This window comes from Phaethon lepturus, unplaced genomic scaffold (genome assembly GCF_000687285.1).
Source record: "Phaethon lepturus isolate BGI_N335 unplaced genomic scaffold, ASM68728v1 scaffold15229, whole genome shotgun sequence".
Lineage (NCBI taxonomy): Eukaryota > Metazoa > Chordata > Aves > Phaethontiformes > Phaethontidae > Phaethon > Phaethon lepturus.
The window spans coordinates 21264-39958 of record NW_010565645.1 but is presented as its reverse complement, the minus strand read 5'-3'; the positions used below and the strand labels follow the sequence as shown (position 1 = coordinate 39958).

General features: G+C 41.6%; 1 protein-coding gene across 1 annotated transcript in view; it reads right to left on the bottom strand.

The window, feature by feature from the left end:
- LOC104627135 (serine/threonine-protein phosphatase 2A regulatory subunit B'' subunit alpha-like) overlaps positions 1-18695 on the bottom strand; it is a 42584-nt gene that overhangs the window by 9453 nt on the left and 14436 nt on the right. Inside the window, exons 2-7 of the mRNA XM_010295246.1 lie at positions 16598-16858; positions 14201-14304; positions 11498-11600; positions 9556-9630; positions 4110-4196; positions 1600-1756 (exon numbers count right to left, since the gene is read on the bottom strand). Of these exons, the coding sequence (XP_010293548.1) occupies positions 1600-1756; positions 4110-4196; positions 9556-9630; positions 11498-11600; positions 14201-14304; positions 16598-16858 (787 nt within the window). The remainder of the gene's footprint in view (positions 1-1599; positions 1757-4109; positions 4197-9555; positions 9631-11497; positions 11601-14200; positions 14305-16597; positions 16859-18695) is intronic.

Sequence of the window (18695 nt, the reverse complement as noted above, 5' to 3'; positions counted from 1 at the left end):
CTGCTGAAAGAAAGGACAATGAAAAACAAGCATCATTTTAGGTGAGTGGGAAAGCTTCGCCAGCCAGGAAATGTGTGGGATGGATTGTTACGGCAGAGACACACCAGCCAAGCAGCAAGTACCAGTCTTGTGCAGGATTTGCACACTGACCTCACCCTCCCAGACTGCTGACACACTTCCTTTAGACCCCCACCTTAGCTCCTTCTACATGTTCTCCATCACTTCGGTAGTCCTGGCACACTTCTGACACACCAGCCAGGCAGACCCAACCTGCACAGCCCTTCAAATCCCCTTGGTGTAGTGCTGACGGGCTGCTGTACCACTGCACTGACGGCTTCTTCCCTTCACCCTGCCCACAGCACCCAGTGCTCTCAAGCCTCCTGTGCAACAAATACTCCATCCCTGCATTCCCAGCAGGGATCAAGTCTCCCATATCACCTGTCTGAAGTTGGGCACCCCTCATCCTCACCCCATCCAGCCCTCTTATCAGCTCTCGTGCCCCCGTGACTGCCATACACCTCCCACGGCCTTCCCTGCATTTGGAGCACGTGGGCCACCACACCACTCTGACACACGCACATACCTATAGCATTGTCATTCTCACCCCCACTTCCTTCTTCCTTACTTCAGCCCACTAGGATCTTGGCTCCTACAAAATGTTGTCCCCATCCCCAGAGCTCCAGCAGTGCCTGACAACTCCTGACAACACCTCCAGAGCCCTGTAGCCCTACACACTACGACACCTTACCACACACTTCACCTTTCCTGCACCTCCTATCACAGGTTGTGTCCAAACGTCCCATTTCCCCAAATCTGATTCTCTGTCCCAGACCTACTTTCCCAAAGAGTGCAGCAACCACATGAAAGGGTCCAAGAAGGCTTTCTCTTCAGGATTAAACATGCTGGTCAATAACTCAAGCTTTTGTACAAGACATCGTATCATGAGTCCTAACAGATCTCTAACATGGGCATATCATGCCCTCAGAACATGGATAATCCTAAAAACAGCCAGTCCAAGTGCCTCCATTTAGCACAAGCATGTAGAACAAGTGCCTTTGGATATTTTAGTCCTTTGTGGATTTGTGCCTTGAACTTTTGAAAACTCATAGCATCTGCTCAACTTGTGGAAAGGAGTTCCACACTGAACTCAAGAGATGTTCTCCAGAGTGCATCTGCAAACTGACATTCACCAAGCTTCACTGGACTCTGGAATTTCTCTCACACATAACAGGATTGTACTTCAGCAACCTTTGAAGTTCATATGGGCTTGCCTTTCTTGTCTCTACTTCCAAGGTCCTGCAAAACTCTTAGCAAAGAATCAAGACATTCTTTTAGCTTGTCCTTCTGGCAGTGACCCACACATGAACAGAAGCTCCCTCTCTAGCTACTTACGCAGAAAAAAGTGTGTATTGCATTTCTCTGTGTCTAAGCCCCTACAACTGGCTCTGTAAATCAGTATTTGTGTTAAGAGATGGATGGCTCCATTTACGTTTTTTGAGGCAGCAAATTAACCAAATTAGAGGTAAGCTTTAGTCTTTAGTGGGAACATTGTATTTTCAGAAACACCTTTCATCGCACCACAGCTTGCAGGCAGCATACCTTGATCACTGTACCTAGCCAGATCCTTCTGGCTGATGTAAAGATCATGGTCAGTGTCCAGCTCCCAGAATTTACAGTATATAACATAGAAGTGCTCGTAGGAGAAATAATCTGTGATCTGATTTATGTCATCCTCTTCTTCCAAGAGAGCAAGAGTCTGAAAGAGTACAAATAAAGTGGGAAGTTAAACCTAGCCAAAGAGGCTGTTCAGCAGCTGAAGTCCTCCAACCTCTGGGGAAGTTGGGTGAACACAGCTCTGAAAGCTAATCCAAAATGCAGCCTTTCTCCCCTGTAGGAGATTTTGTTGCTGCATTTCTCAACAGGCACTTATACAGCATCTGGCTTGGCTATCCTTGTTAGCTATGTATGCACAATATTTCTGCCACTCCTGTGAACAATTTCTGCTAATTTTCAGCTATAGTGAAGAGTGAGGCAGAGAAACAAGAACACAATTGCTGTCTCAGCTGGGATCCATTTTATTTGTCAAACATCTCTGATTTGCACCAAAGACTCTTTGAGCCATTTACAACCGCAAGCCCACAGTTCTCCGCAGGAACCGAGATACATTTTTACACATCACACTTCCTTGCCTGGCTCTCAAAGGGCAAAATCCAGTCTTGCTCCAGATTCATGCCTGGACTGGGGAAGGAGGGATGGATCCCAGGCAGATCAAACCAATCACACTGTTGTTCCTGGGCTGTCGCTGACAGGAATTAGTCTGGTTTAACTGGGAGGCTTATAGACAGATTTCCAACCATGACATCTGTTAACATGCCTTGTTAGAAAACATTTAGCGACAACGTCCTTGTTTTATTCCCACCTCACACCTCTGTCCTTCCCTCCACTCTGCCTTCCCACCAACAGGAGGGTATTGCACATCTACCAGTGCCACCTCTTTGCTTGCCTTTCTCCTAGTGCTGAGGCCATGGGACACCAGGCAGCCTTTTCAGTCTAATAAATGATGGCTGCAGGAATGTGAAAAGTCTAATCGACTCAAGTGAGCTATAGGTCTGCCCTCCCAGCCTCTCAGAAGGGAAGAGGTGAAACACAGCCTAAGAGCTATCCCAGAGGGCTGTCCCTCTAAGCAGGCTTAGTGACCCTTCTATCCATAGCCATAGAGCCAGATGCTGTGCTGTATGTAGGCACTGATACTTCAACATCAACTTTCAGTCATCTCCATGTCTAGGGAACAAAACTGTGTCTCAACAAAGCCCTCACATCCTGCTGTCCACCAGGTTCAGTAAAGTTTCAGGCAGGGACAACAGGATGGCACTGCCAGACCTGCACTGTTCTGACTTGCTGATACTCAAGTCTAAAAATCTCTGATCAATCACTCTCTAGTCTCTTCAGATTTTTCATGGGTTTCTCCATTTCTTTGCAGATGATAATCACATGAGGTTTTTCAATATTTTTTTCTTTTATAGAAAGAAATCATGCCAAAATATGCCATTTACACATGCAGCAGAGAGCTAAACTTTCCTGCTGCAGTACATGAAAGACAGAGCAGATATGGAAGAAGAAAAAGGATGAAGAGTGTATAAAGGGAGAAAATGAGTGAATAAAGATGCAGGATAAGTTGGGAGGATTTGTTTATAACAGAGGTTAGGGAGGAACTGGGATCAGAGGGCTTAGACTGGCATGAGGCAATCCAAGGGGACACTGATTTTTTTCATTAGCTGATGTAATCAGGGGGCAGAAGACATCTGAAAGGAGGAGAAACGCGAATTCATACTTGAGGCTTTTGAGGAAGACAGCACCCTACATCTGGAAGAGAGAACAGGATGCGGTAGGGAAGTCTCACTGCTTTAGCTGAGTCCTTGGCCTTTCAGCCTAAAGACTTTCTTGCTTTTTTAGGTTGGGCTGGAGTTGAACACCCTTACATAGTTTTAACTTGGTGCTTTTGGACAAAATATACGGACAAGAGATACAAATCCTGAAACCTCTGCCCAACATAAGGATACATGGCAAAGATTGTAACGAGAACCGAACTTCATTCATTAACCTTTCTGAGGACGTCTACTGCAGAAGGGGAAATTGGCTTTTGAGGTGCACGGTCTGCAACTGCCCAGCACAACATGCCTGGCCAACTGTCAGTGGGCTGATTGCCGGCTGGGAGTCAGGAAGCTGGCTGTCCTACCCACCACTATTGCAGGCAGTCCACCAGCTATTCTTGGCCGTTCCATGAGCCATATAGGTGCACTGCTGTGCCTTGCTTCCCTTCCCCTCTGGCTAGATCAGGAGCCAAGAGCCAATCTGCCCAATGCAGCTTCAGAGCGGGTGCACAGTCGCCCCTCGACCTTCTGTCAGCACACTCTTGGCTGCTCCAGTCCCTGGTCTTCTCTCATCTCAACTCGGACACAACTCCTCCACCAGCTCTGGGACTCTCCTGGCACTGAGCATCTTGCCTACCTCGCTACAACCCAGGCACAGCTCCCTCGCTATATGGTATACAGCTATAGGAACAAAGGTATGATGCATTCTACTTCTTGTTCAGGCAGAAACCAACATACTTGCAAGAAGTTGCTTTTCCTCAGCTCTGTTAGAGTGATCTTCCCAGACCAGGATCGATTGACTGTGTAGAATATTCTCTGTATAACCTGCAACACAGGAACAGTGTTCAACTGTTGTTCAATCAACTCCTGAAATATACCAGTTTGGGAATTTAAATGCAGTAACTTTATTTTGTTTATTCACTCATCCTAAAGGGACTTTTTTTTTTTAAAACTATTCTGTGATTTTTTTGTAGATACTGCTATCCTTAATTCACTATGCAGTCTGAAAGTAATATTTGTTTCTGAAACAGCATTATCCATTTCCCTTCTGCAAATATTTTCACTGCTCTTAATTCACATCTTTGACCATGCAGATGCATTATTTATGTCAGAGAGTATGTTCAAAGTACAGACAAGTCACTTTGAAACCGAGTTTTTCAGGCTTTAGGCACTATAGCTTGCGTGGAACTCAAATAATGTTCTGCACTTCAGAAAAAAAAAAATCATGACTTTTGAAGAGTAAATAGGACATGCAAATGAAAGCCACAATTGATGTTCGACTTATTGTGTCTGTAACAATGCCTCATCCTCCTGGTGGCTCCAATGAAAGTAAGCAATAGATATTATCTGTCTGCATTTATCTTAGGTAGGTGTTAATCTCATTCGGCTCCTTTACTGATCTGCCTCTGGTGAAGGTGAGTAAAGAGCGGGCAGCAATGCAGAGAATTCTGAGAACCCGAAAGAAGCAGTTCACATGAGACGAGTACTCCCAAGTATCTAAAAAAGCAAGCTGAACCATTCCTTGTCTGCTCGTTAGCTTGTCAAATATCATCACAAAGTGGAGAAAACACAAATGTGTGATCAAGCACATGCAAGAATAAACAGGGGAAACAACAACAAACACACACCTTCTACAAGAGAAATTAGAAATATAATTAATTTGACTATCAGCACTGAAATCTATGGAATATAATTCTTGTTGATGAAACCTAATACAGACAAGCCTTTGATGTTTCTGACATCATGTTGACATATTATCCTAGAATTTTGGTAAACCTTAATAGTGTGTGCTATTTCAACAAAAAAATTAACTTTACACAACAGTAAGGACATTATAGGGATTAATCTGGTTAACAAACGAAACAGGATGGGCTTGTTTCTTAGCTTGAACTAGCTTCAAGTGGGCAATCATCACTTAAAGGCCATGCTTTGACTCAAGTCACACAAGGGCTGGTTCTCAGACAAGAACAGATCTGGAACCAGGTATGAGATTGTTGCTAAGTCTGCTTTGGATACACAGATTAGTGAGACAGCAAATGCTGATGAGCACAAATAATTTTGAGAACAAGAAGAATGATTTCAAGATTCAAAATGTATCTTGAAGAGAGAGAACTAATACAGTCAACTTAGCTGTACATGACACCTATTGGTAGCTATCCCAGTCCTTAAAAGCCTACATGGGGAGAGGTGGGACAGCAGGAGGACTTTTTGTCTCTCATGAAATACATAACTAGAAGCTGAAATCAGCCTAATTCAGACAGATAAGAGTGCAGTTCTCTTATACCACCATTAACCACCGGGACAACTCCCAGAGAAACACTGCAGGCTCTTTATCACTCCAGACTTCAATCCAAGATGGATGGCCTTCCAAAGTTGGGTGTTAATGCAATTAAAAACAAACAAATCTACCCTAACTATAGCAATCACTGAGCAATGTTCTATGGCTTGTGTAATGCAAGAGGTCAGACTAGGTAATCACAATGATCTTTTCTGGTCTTAAGCACAATGAAAGAGCTGTATGTTTGTTTCTTCTTTAATACCTCTGGCAGCCGCTGCCATTCCGGACTTTATTTTTGGACTTTGTTTGGCCTTTGCTTCCAGATTGCACAAGGGCTCAGAGACTGAAGTGAGTCTCACCTCATACATAACCCATTACCACACCTGTCAACTCTGTAGCAATTCTTAAAGACATGGTGTTTTCACACCATTCCAAATACACAAAAATAACCATCCCAAGAATCAGAAAAAGGACCCCTAAACCAGCAATCTTTTTCTTTTCCTCTGCATGCAGGGTAACAAAAGATGACAAAATATCCCCTTATTTGTGACATGTAAAAAACTGTTCCCCTATCAGATCGTATTGATAAAGATGTTCTGCTCTATCCTCACCTAGCTATAAAAATAAGGCATTTGGAGGTAAAATGGGATCTCTTTTCATCTCTTTTACCATGTCCAGTCACTTAGTGCAGGCCTTATTATTCAAATAATGGTCCAATTTCAATGGATAGTATATAGTGTATGTATCAGTATAAAATGTCAATACTTCTCTCTTTCCTTTCCAGGTTGTGAAAGCCAAGCTGTCAAAAAAAGCATTTGGGAAACATCCTAGAACATAATTACACAGCCAGAGATGATTTGCGGCATTCAAGCCACACTTGTCAGTTATGCCTTACTGAAAGCCATAACTGGCTTCATTTTTCCCAGCATGGAAGATTATTTATACTGAATTCAGTACATAAGCCTTTGGAAGGGGGAGACCCTTCCTACTTGCCCATTATCCTCATGTAATCTACCTCCGGGACCCAAACCATTGATGGGTCAGTTCTAGACCTCTGCCCAGTCTTCCCATAGAAGAAGAAAAGCAATACCATTTCTGGAAAAATCCACAAAGCTTTATTAAACCCTGTAGGCCATCCTCCCCTTACACAGTCGCATTGGTTATACTGCATAAGCTGAAGCATTTCTCAACAAGCAATACGTTTTGCCAAGTTGTTTTTAGTTGACTCAGCTTTTCAACAACAGCATGCAATGCTAACTCCTAGCCTTGTTTGAACATTCTGGGAGAAGTCACATTTTAAAGTTTTTGCAATAATGCCACATGATATTCTGTTTTGTCTTCACCAGCTTCAGGAGTCGGCCTCTGTTGAAAGAAACACAAGTAGTTTATTATACTGGCAATACAACAGCTCACAGATACTGATACAGATTAAATTACAGCCTGTTGTAGCCAAAAGGCACCTCTAAAAGGTGCAGAGGTAGGCAAAAAAAGTTTGAAACGCGCATACGCATCTTAATCCGTACTAGATTGTTAGCTTACTCTCCAGGTGATTTCAACCAAGTGATGCTGCATCCAACAACAAACACAAGCGCCAGTATCTCATGGGCCTCATCTGTAACACAAAAATAAAATGTAATTCTTGCACTTGCAGCAAATACAGCATTCTGTCACTGTAAGTAGGTATAAGGCACTCTACCTTGAGGTGATCAGAAGGATCCAAGCAGTCTCAAAATCCAAGGACAAAGCTGTTTCCTTCATTACCTCCTGGTGGAAATACTGAATTTTGTAACATTAAAGAGAGAGAAGTACCAAACCATCTGTGAAAGGAGATGTGAGAAATAGGAATTCCTGGTGTCAGAGAGGAGAGCCACTGCTGTAGTGGGCCAGGTACTGCCACTCCAGATGGGAGCAACCTGACCCAACAGACTGTCTCCTGAGGTCTTGACTTTGCTCCAACTCAGTGATCTGGCCAAGGCCAAACACACTGAGCTCGAAAGGAATCTGTCTGTTGGCACAGACACCCAGAACAGCATTGTCCGGCCAGTGCGAGGAGTCTGAAGGACATCGCAGCTTTGTAAGATTCACCATTACACACCATTCGCCTCAATCACAAGCACCACCATTTCCTGGCTGCCTGGGAGCAAGCCTAGGAAGCCACCTCTGTCAGAGTATTGTGAGTAAGGGTGCCTAAATGCTCAGACTGAAGTAGGAAAGCATGGTCTCAAGCTGAATCAAGAAGCACTTGAGGAGGAGCTTCACGTACTCAGGAAGGGTCCAGTTCTGTGACTGCTTTATGGTGGTCACACAGGACCTCGCCCATGCACAAGGGTAGTTGGAGAAAGGGAGAGAGGAAGGAAGGAGTGTTGCTCTTTTTAGTAACAACCTGCACTTCAGTTATCTTGAAGTGGAACCTCAGCTTCACACAGGTTCAGATCAGAAAATGCACTGCACCCTGATGAGGTCCAGAAAGTGCAGCAATTGCTGCTTGGGGACACAAGGGCAATCGTTTTGGGAGATTAGTATACTAAAGACATTTGTTTCTTGCCTTTATTCCCTCCTTTAGACCCTGAAAAATACAGGAACAGCATGTGATTTGAGAAAAGGAACCTGGAAAGGCAGATGCACAGGACTGCCTTTGTCACCAGCCAACAGCAAGCACCAGGACAACCACGCATTGTATCTTGAACCGAACACTGAAAGAACAACTGGTTGATACTGCAGTCAGAAACTGATGCTAGTGTGTCCTTAAATCTTTAAAGTACATGGAAGGGTGAGAGCTGAAACACCAAATACCAGGCTACATGTGCCACAAGCACCTTCCACGCTCACCCATTCATGCACCTCCATAACACCGTGGCCATTGTTGTGCCTACTCTGGCCAGTTACTACGCTTAACGTACCCGTTGTCTTGCGCCATGGGGCCTAAATATGTGGATAACACACTGATGTTCACTGTCATGTTCAAGTGCATCTAAACATTTAAAATTGATTCTTGTTATACATTTTCATAAAACAATAGTGTGACAGTTCAGGTTTGTCCAGAGCAAGAGAGTGTTTTTCTGCCATCTGCTCCTTATAAGAAAGGAACAAGCCTGTGTCTGCCAGTAATCTCCCAGCTGCCAGTATGTGGTGCAGGTGGCCCCCATGCAGACCCTGGCAAGCAAACAGGAGAGACTTTAAGCCCCTGAGCCCTGTTGCGATACAGCCCCACCAGGTCTGTCGTTATCCAAATTTGCTACCGCTGCAGAGGTAAAACATCCTAATGTTTATATCTTTTACCAGATTCATGACCAACATGTTTTAAAAAAAAAAATACAACATTACTCAGGTAAAACACCAGTCTAACTGCTGACTGCAAAGTTGGAACAAAGCTACAGAACAAAACCCAACAACAAACAGTAGTCACAAAAGTTCAGAGACCAAGAAAGACTAGATAGGCTTTCTGGCAAGAATGAGAGACAGGAGAGTTGGACGGGAGACACCTGTGAGCAATGGATGCTTTGTACCATGGAACAATCACAGATTCTCCATGCCTAAGTGACAGAAACCTTCAAACATATGGCCTTCCATGTCTCAGCAGCCCAGCAGTCAAGGGCAACTTAGCAGCTCTCAAAGACCAAAGAAAGACCTCTTGTTTTCCTTCATCAGGATTAAAGGCCAAAAAAATTGTTTACATATTTGCTTAAGACCAGAAAGAATCATTATTAACCTTTTGAACAACCTCTTGTACACACAGGCAGATTAATTTTTCCTTTGGAAGTAGTTCTTAAAGTAACTCATTGCCAGTAATATTAAAAACACCTGTTTTTTTTAAATAACTGAAGGATTCGCTGACGGGATCAGTGACACATCACAAAGGGAGGGTTAGTACAGCAGTGTTGCAGGAGATCAAAGGAGCCAGCCTACCGTCGTAATATACCGGGAATGGAACTCCGGAGCATCCTTCAGGAACGTCAGGCCAGGATGTGTTTCCACCACATCCTGCAAGATAAGACCAAATAAAATGAAATAGGTTTTCTTTTCCTTTTAATGTTTAGAAGTTACTGGGTTTATAAACCAATTCTTTTGCTTACTTTTGAAAGTGTATTTGCAGCATTAACAACAAAACTGAAATGACATCTTTTTATCTATAAAGTGAACCTTCTAGAATTATAAGTAAAATACATTTTCTGGGCAATACGCACCTGTAGGGCCATTTTGTTTTACTTAAGGACAGAAAAACAAAGGAAGAGAGTTAGTGAGTAGATGAAAACTCATTTTCATTGAATGAGACAAAAATTAGTTAGTTGACCATGCAACTATCTCCTCTCCAAGATCTTTTTTTTCTCCATTCATTGAAGATACTAACATTTATTAGAACTAGGTGTCAGAAACAAACATTCCTTGAAAGGTTGAGAAAGTTGCCTTTTATGTCCTCCACAACAACGAAAGCTCTTGTAAGCCTCAGAATGCACACAGATATAATAAAAAATTTTCCAAAATTTACGTGAACTACCCGTGGAGATGCCTCTTTCTCAAGATCAGCTTTTTGTAAGCCAAACACTGGTCATGATGCCAAGTCTGCCAAGAAATGCATGACCAAAACCATGGAGAAACTCAGATCCTGAATGAATCAGCTCAGCTCCTGTATGGATCAATGTTTGTGTAACTTCTACATGTCTGACTCCTCTATGTTTAAAAAAAAAGAAGTGTGTTCAAAGTTTTGCTTTACCTAGACCATGATATGGCAAAGGGATAGAGCAGACACAGTGCCCTTAGGGGTGTGATATGACCAGATTTTGGTCAGTCTAACTTGATGTCTAATATGATGGTGTAATATGGTGCAATATTGCTAGTCTCTGGTTGACTGAGAAACAAGACTGTACATGCCTTTAATTGCTCCAGTAGCTAAGAAGCAGAGCTGCAATCAGTCAGGAAATGCAGTGTGCCCAGTGGAGAAAAGATGAAAAGGAACATGAGAAAATTTACCCATCACAGTTCCACATTTGTTTGAGACACAGAAAGGTCCAGTGTAGACAAAAAAATCTTTCCCCAAAGCAGCATCCCTACAGAGGTTTTGCATAGAGGGCAACACAGTGTGAGAAATCTAAGGATATGTGGAAAAGCTCAGAAAAAGTTATCATCAGATGATCAGAAGGGCAGATGGACATGATTTAGAGAAACTATAAAGAAATTGTAAACCTATCCAGAACCTGCCTAAATGGCCACAAATAAGTAATGAATGATACTTTGTTTTGTTTAAAAATATATCACTTGTGAATAAAAGGAAAAGACAGACATAAAATCAGGATGCGCAGATTTAGTCTGACTATTAGGAAAAAAAAAAATCAATCAGCAGTGAGACTTGTGCACTAGCAGGTTTAGAGGCATATACAGAACAACTGGAACTGCAAAATTTGTTGCAAAGATTTCCACATGATATTGTATCTGGTAGTCTTGCTAGACAAATTCAATTATAATTGTCTTGTCAAGCAACTTTTACAACTTTTCTAATAAGCTTCTATGTTGGGCTTGTATATGAACAGCGCCATGCATCTTTCCCAATAGCCACCTAGAGAAAGGGGGCAAATTTCAGCCTGGTTAGCAGGCGCTGATAAATACAAATCTGAGCAAGAGGCTAAATAAAGCTTTGACAATCCTCAGCAACTTTAGCAAGATATATAGCTGGTTGGCACTTATGCAAAATAGTCCACTCTAAAATGCTTATTTCTAAAATAAACCCCACCCAGGTGCTGTTCAAAACAAAGGTCTGCATGTCCTTGGTAAACATTTAAAGAAAATTTTAAAAGTTACAAAATAAACACAGTGCTTTCTCCCCATCCATTCACTGCTGAGCTGTTGCAGGTACCTGAAGCAGCGGGATGAAGTCCTCCTGTTCTAGGTAGTCACAGCCAGGCTTCGCTAAAAGGTATGTGAATCTGGATGCATCATCATGGCAGTTACACAGGATTCTACGAGAGAGATGAAGAGTTACTCCAACCACTCTGTACCTCACAGGACAATCACAAGCTACAGATGGGTGACAAAGTGCCTTATCACATGTTAGGCTACACATCTACGCTGTGAATTGTGCAAAATTGACCTCAGACTACCAGGACCCATTTTCTTCAGTATCCTTCAGCAGCACCATGGTACTACCACCCAGTTGAGCTTTTTTTTTTATGTTAGTATTTCTGTGGTAAACAAGGTTTCTTACTGAAGACTGTTCTTACTTTGATTCCATAGCATCTTAGCAAGTAACCTGACTTTTCAAAACGCTGCATGCTCACTGATCTCATTTGAAGTCAATAGGATCAACCTAATGGGATGTATAACAGACATGCTCTCCAATTTTTTAATGTATTTCAATAATTGAGGATATTGCCAACCTATAGTGACTAAATTTTCAACCAGGAAAGTCACTCCCCAGAAGGGAAAAAAGAGCATCCCTTGTTAATTATGACACAGCTGGCTGCTGTGCACTGAAGTCATGCAGAACAGCCTAATGAAAGAATTAGTAGGATTGAGTATTTAGAGATGCATGTAAACTTATTCCTTAGGTTGACAGTTTGCATCTATGACACCAGTTCTTGTCTCTGCCTTCTTCTAATACCAAATACTACGCTGGTCAAAGGTATCACTATTACTTAACTCACTCCGAACAGAAATACTCATGTAAAAGGAACTCCATCACATTTACAAAATCACTACTGAGTACCTGTAACAGAAGAGAACATTTGGATCTATCAAACACTAAGTTGGTCATACAGTATAAAGGGAAACAATAAATTACTCAGAAAATTACCCTGTATTCTTCAATAACTGTGAAAATACAAATGTACTGTTAATTATTTACTAGGAGTGATTATTCACCCCCTTCCTCTCCTGGAAGTGTATGAACTTATATGAAACATAGTACTGAAACACCTGCAGTTTTCCTGCAGAGATCACACTGCAACTGGCTTGCTGCTAATTCTGGCCTGATCTCTCTTTACCAAAACAAGGTTTTTCTTTAAAAAAGTCTTCCAGGGGAAAAAACACAAAAAAGAGTATTAAAAAAAAATTCATGGCTGACAAGCAGTCCTGTTAGCTGCACATCCGTATCATGCTGTCAATTAACAGATACATTCTAAATCAGCTGCAGAAGAGGGGTGCTACTGTAAAAAAAATAAATAATATAATCAGGCACATAAAGATGAACCCCAAAGCCATGTTTTAGCAACAAACTAAAAGATCTGATTTTCAAAAGTATTCTATACCCAGCAATTCCTACTGACTTCAAATGAGATCAGTGAGCATGGAGCATTTTGAAAAGTCAGGTCATCTACTAAGATGCTTGAAAAGAGGTTTCAGCAATTAAAGAAACCTGTTTTAAAATTATAGCTGTGTTCAGATAGCTGTAGTATAACTTCACCAGGAACACTACATTTATTTCTGTCTATCATGTTTCTGAAGAAACTTTTGCAACTGTCAGGGGGGATGACGAGGGGGGGGAAAAAAATCTTTTTAGAGATTAGGAGCAATTAACGTGAGAAAAGCATACAAAACTTGGCTTGGAAGTGGTGTTGTTAAACAAATACAGAAGAGGGGCATGACCACAGTCTGCAAATATCTGAAGGATGTGAAAGTCAGAGGAGTGAAAATATATGGTATCATATACAAGGGATTAATTAGGAGTAATTGGAGGAACCCAAGGAAGGAAAAAATGTTGTCCGTGTCAAGAAAAACTTACTGATCACAGTCACCCCTAACATTTTTGCAACTTTGCCAGGGTAACTAGAAGCTGTTTTGACAATGCTATCACAGGAAATACTTTAGGAACTCAAGGTTAAAGGCTACTTCAAGAATCTGAAAAGCAACCATTAAGTCAAAAATTAGAACTCTCTCTAGATATGAGAGGGAGACACTGTTTAGGTGTTTGACAAAGTAGACTAAAGCCTGAATTGCCCTGAAGGGAAAAAGATTAGGCAAGAGAGCAAGTCTGTTCCATCTCACACCTCTGACTCCCAGCATGATCTATCCAGAGCTCTCAATTTCAAAAAGAAGTCTGGACAATGGTATGTGGAAGTGACTGTCAAACCCCATAGGTTTATTATACAGCATGCTTGAGGAAGGTAATAACAACTATTAAAGCTCCCAGAGTATCCACTTGTATGATGCGTCTTTAATTTTACATTCCTTCTTCCTGACCTATACCATTATCACATGCCTCCTCTCCCCATTCCCGAACAGCACTCGCTTAAGTGCACTAGTGTAGCAGCAATAAGGCCTCAGATAAATACATCCAAAATCCACTGACATCTATCAGCTGTCTCATGAAAGGCTGACATATTTCTAGGGAGTCTGTTAATATATCTTATATGCCAACCAGACCAAAAGGTCTCATCACCTACGCAATTGCTTCAAAGTTTGTTGATGCAGCATGGAAACAAGTGTTCAGGGGGGAAGAAAACTTAAGTTGATGGAAATTTCTTTTCTTCAATGAAAAGAAGGGAGGGAAAAATACCAAAGAGACTTCTATGGCAGGCACTCTCTTTTTCCAGAAAGATAATTTTGCATTTGCTATACTCACTTTCTCCACATAGATACAAATGAGTGTACAGATATGCATCCTGTCCTTTCTCCTCCTGATGCATTGAACATAGGTGCTTTCCAGTAGAGTGGGCAGCCACATATCTGTAATGAAACACCAGAACAAAGAGAAATACAGAAGCAGTCACAAGAAAAGCGTGCTTGTTTGCACACCGAATTCACCATCAAGACTTGTACGTAAGGGAAATACAGCGGTAATGGCACACCGGTTAGTCAAAAAGCTATTTACTGTATGCCAAGGTTTAGAATCCACCATAACTTCCTACTTTGTCACACGCCTTTTTAATTAGCTGAGAAATACAGTCTGTCAGGTTAGGAAAAGGATCAGAGACCATCAAACTCTTAAGCTTTGTCTTTGACCTGTTTAGCAAGATGCCCTGCAAATCGAAGGGGAGAGAAACAGGCACCTTCCTCCAGAAGACCACTCACACCAGCTACCTCACTGACCTACCTTAGAAAAGCAGGGTCCGTTCTCTACATGGGCTGACAACTTCTCATTGACAGCAAGGGAACTTCAATTCTAATTATAGACAATTAAAGATTGAATGCCTGAAGGTGAAATGATTCCCACCCCATAGTTTTTACTGCACTGCCTTCCACCCAGAACAGCCCATTTTCCCCAACTCTGCTAGATCTCAACTGGATAACAAAAAAAATAAAAGCACAAACAGAAAGAGGCTGACTCCAGCAAAAGGACTCCCTGAGCACAACTTTTTCACTAGCGTCTGCAGAGGCTGCTAGCTTTCAGAACGGTAATCAATGAAAGCTCAAGCAGTCTGTATTCTCTAATGCCTCAGAAGAGCAGGCTTGAAAATGGCTTCAAACCTTCAGCTGTTGACACGTGCAAGAAACCTCCTCTTTACCACAAAGATCTTTCCAGACACTTTCATGACTCCAAACAAGGTATCAGAACATCTGCAAAACGCAGGCCTTGGAAGGAGTGCAGCTGGTTCAGGCCCTGCACAGATAATAAGAATATCACACCAAATAGAAGGAGGAATATGTGGAAGAAGTAGTTGAGGCATCATTTCTGCTTTCCCCACAAAGCCTCTTTCACCTCTTCTATTAAGCAAGATTATCGTGAAAGTTCATTCTCAACTTTTTGTCTCGGCCTCCATGTCTCTTTGGGAACCCCAATCAGCATAAGACCTGCTTTCAGGTTTAGCCACCCATGTGTCACATGACTGTACTTCTACAGGTGTTTAGCTACTCAGAAGAAAGAATGACATTTACTTTCTGCTATTTTCTTTGTGTAGCTGGTTCTCCCATATTTATTTGAGCCCCAAAACTGGTACCATTACTGATAACCCCATGGAACAGAAGCAAGCCTTACAATATCTAAACGGCATGGAGCACATCCATGTACAGACACACGCAGAGACCAGACAGAAAGGCAGAGATCTTTTCTACACCACCCTCCTGCTTCTCCCGGTTTAAACGTCACAAGCCACACACACTTGCCTGTCTTGTCATAAAATCAGTTTCAAACCTTCTTTTGGTCAAGCAAAGAAGTTTTTCTGTTTATGTTTTCACAGACCATTTACAAGTAATGTCACTCGATTCCTCTAAAAACAAACAAACAAAACCCCAAACCTAGTCTCTCCTTTCAGAAAAATCTTCCTTCTTGGAAAAAAAGTGCTCCTCTTGGACAGAACATCATTGCTCAATCTACACCACCAAAAATGTATTCAGGGCAAACTGAACATATGAGATGTGTCTGACAACTGCTAGTTTTAGATCAGCATTACTAAAAACCATGGTTGAAGGATAGGAAAATAGAACCACCCATCTGCATCGTGCTCCCACACAAGTGCTGTGTTTTGTTCCTGAAGGCAGGAACTCATTAGCAGACTGTAACAACTCCAAGACTGCTGACACCTGCATTATGGATATTGAACATAGGCATCTCAGTGGCTGAGGGTTGACTAAGCATCTCCCTCTTCTATGCCCACGGAGATGTAGGTTGAAAACTGCTTTCTCGAGCAACACTGCAACAGTATACATAGATCATGTCCAGATTAGCAGGACAGCTAACCACAAAGAAGGTAGCTGGCACTGCCTGAAGCCAGAGGCAGACTAAGTTTCTGCTATCTTCTGAGCTTAACTACGGAGGAACAGAAAAACAAAAATGCAATTTGTATTTGGTAAGAAATCTGAAAGAACCATTTTGCAAATCAAAGTAAGAAAGAGCATACACATCAGATGTGACAAACAGCAAACTGAGCTCTTTTTTGTTTACTGTTTTCTTAATCTAGACAGAAACATTCGGAGCAAAAGGATATTGGTTCTCTTTTCACTAAAAATGAGAGCAGTTGTGAGACACTTTATTAGTTTCAGTCTTTCTCTCAAAAGAACTACAAACCTAGAGAATAGCTACCTTAGCAATTCTCCCCATTTCACAGATGTTTACTTTCTCATCTTCAAACTCTGTAAAGGCTTCTTCAATCCTGGCAATGATCTCTTCATGATTAGCACAGACATTCGGAAGTCCTTTAGGGAAGTAGAAACGTGGAATGTTTATCGACAAAGGGGTACTGCTGGCGGCTTTATTCACAGGCAGAAGAGTGCAAGGGCTAACCGCGGAGTTCAAAGGGCCTGGGGATGAAGTCCCAGGTTTCTTCTCTTGTTTACTTTGAACCTGAAAATATAATGAATAACAAATACTTTTTAACAGCATGGCATACCGAGCAGGAGAAAACAGTTTGTGCTCTCAGTGATAAGGAAAAAATTAAAACCCACCAACAATTAAGTTATAGCACAGGGATAAAAATGCATGCCTTAAGTAGCCAATTAAAAAAAAATCTGCAATATCAAACATACGTCACATCTGCTTTTATGTGGCTTCTGTGCATCTTATTTATGTAGCTGTGGATTATGATATACTACTGAGCCACAAGAGAACACACTGCAATTCAGCAATACCACAGAACAAGGACAATGCTATTTCTTCTCACACTGGTCACTGTGTTGTCATTCTGCCCTATAAGCAGCAAAGCATTGAAATCTGGTCTTTAGTATTTCACCTTAGAACTAGAACACCCGCTCACACAAACGTCTTGCCTTATGTATGAGCAAACTTACATTCATAACATCGACATTTTCCATCCCTTGGGAACATAAGTTGTTTTGAATATAAGTTGTTTTGCCAAAGAATTAAAAATTAAGAAAAGACTTGCAAGACTGTCTTCTAAATTTCAGGAAGCCTTTTATTCTATGCCCAACTTAAGCAGTCCAAGACCTGATTTTGTTTGAGGTACTAAGTACTGGCAAAAGAATTTTTACATTAGGAGTTACGAGCAGCCAGCACACTTTGTCATTAGGCAGCCACATGAGGCAGCACACAGAGTTATAATGCAAAATGCAAAAGGTCTGTTTACATCTCCAGCTGAAAGAACCCTTTTGCAGATGAAGCACCCAAAGGTTTCACTGAATCAAGACCTTACATCATTTGCCGAAAAATGAGGAGAAAACTAGAAACTGAAACTAGGCCTTCCTCATGCCTGTTTGAAGGTAGTCTTTTCTCCCATGCCTACCACCTCTTTTTTCATTAGCTCTGCCATCCTACCACTCCTCTCCTGTCTGTAATAAACATACAGCTGATACTGTTAACCCCACTAGATCACCTTTCTAATAGATCTCTGGAATCTTCTAGTTCTAGCCATACATCAATACATTTCATAAAAGGCAGCATTTGTACTTAAGTACACAATGAGATCCTAAAACAGGTAATTTTTCAGATGTAGGAGGGAATATTTTTTAAACTTTGAAAAGTAGTTACAGCATAAGCAACAGAATTCAGATGCTGGAATGCCAAGGGATGACAAATTCCCTACTCCCCCATGAATACACACTTTCTTGGGAAAAGGCAACAGGCTTGCCTATTGCACAATGGTTTGAATGCAAGAGTTTTTATTAATATAGCAGCATATGTGATAAGAGGCTAATAAGGCAATAGTCAAGTAAATACAGCTGCAATTTCAGTTTGTTTATTCTAACTATATCAAAACAAAATGGCTTTAGGATAAAGTAGCCAAATTTGAGTTCACTAAATACAGAAGAACATATATGATGAACAGACTAAACTCTTTGCCTTATTATTTTCCAGAAACTTGAGGTTTTTTCCTCACACATACTGAATACCCCAGCTTGCCATAGGTTTGCTTTCAGGAAGGTGAAGAAGTGAGGATTGTAAAAGTTTCCTTAAGCCCTGTTTTTTCTGCAGTTTAGAATACTTCTTAACCCATTCTTCAGAAACCTGTAAAACGAGAGATGGAAGGATTTACCTCCTCTTCACTCCTCTGCTTCACTGCTCTTTCTTTAAATGGGGAGGACCCCTTCCTTCTCCCCAGTGCTGTCCCATTTCAGGAGCAGGAACAGATGCACTTGCACACACATGCCAGCCGAAGCATGCTTTTGTACTGTAGCTGCTCTATAGAGAACACATTAACCTGGAGCTTGGCTTCACTGAAAACCTC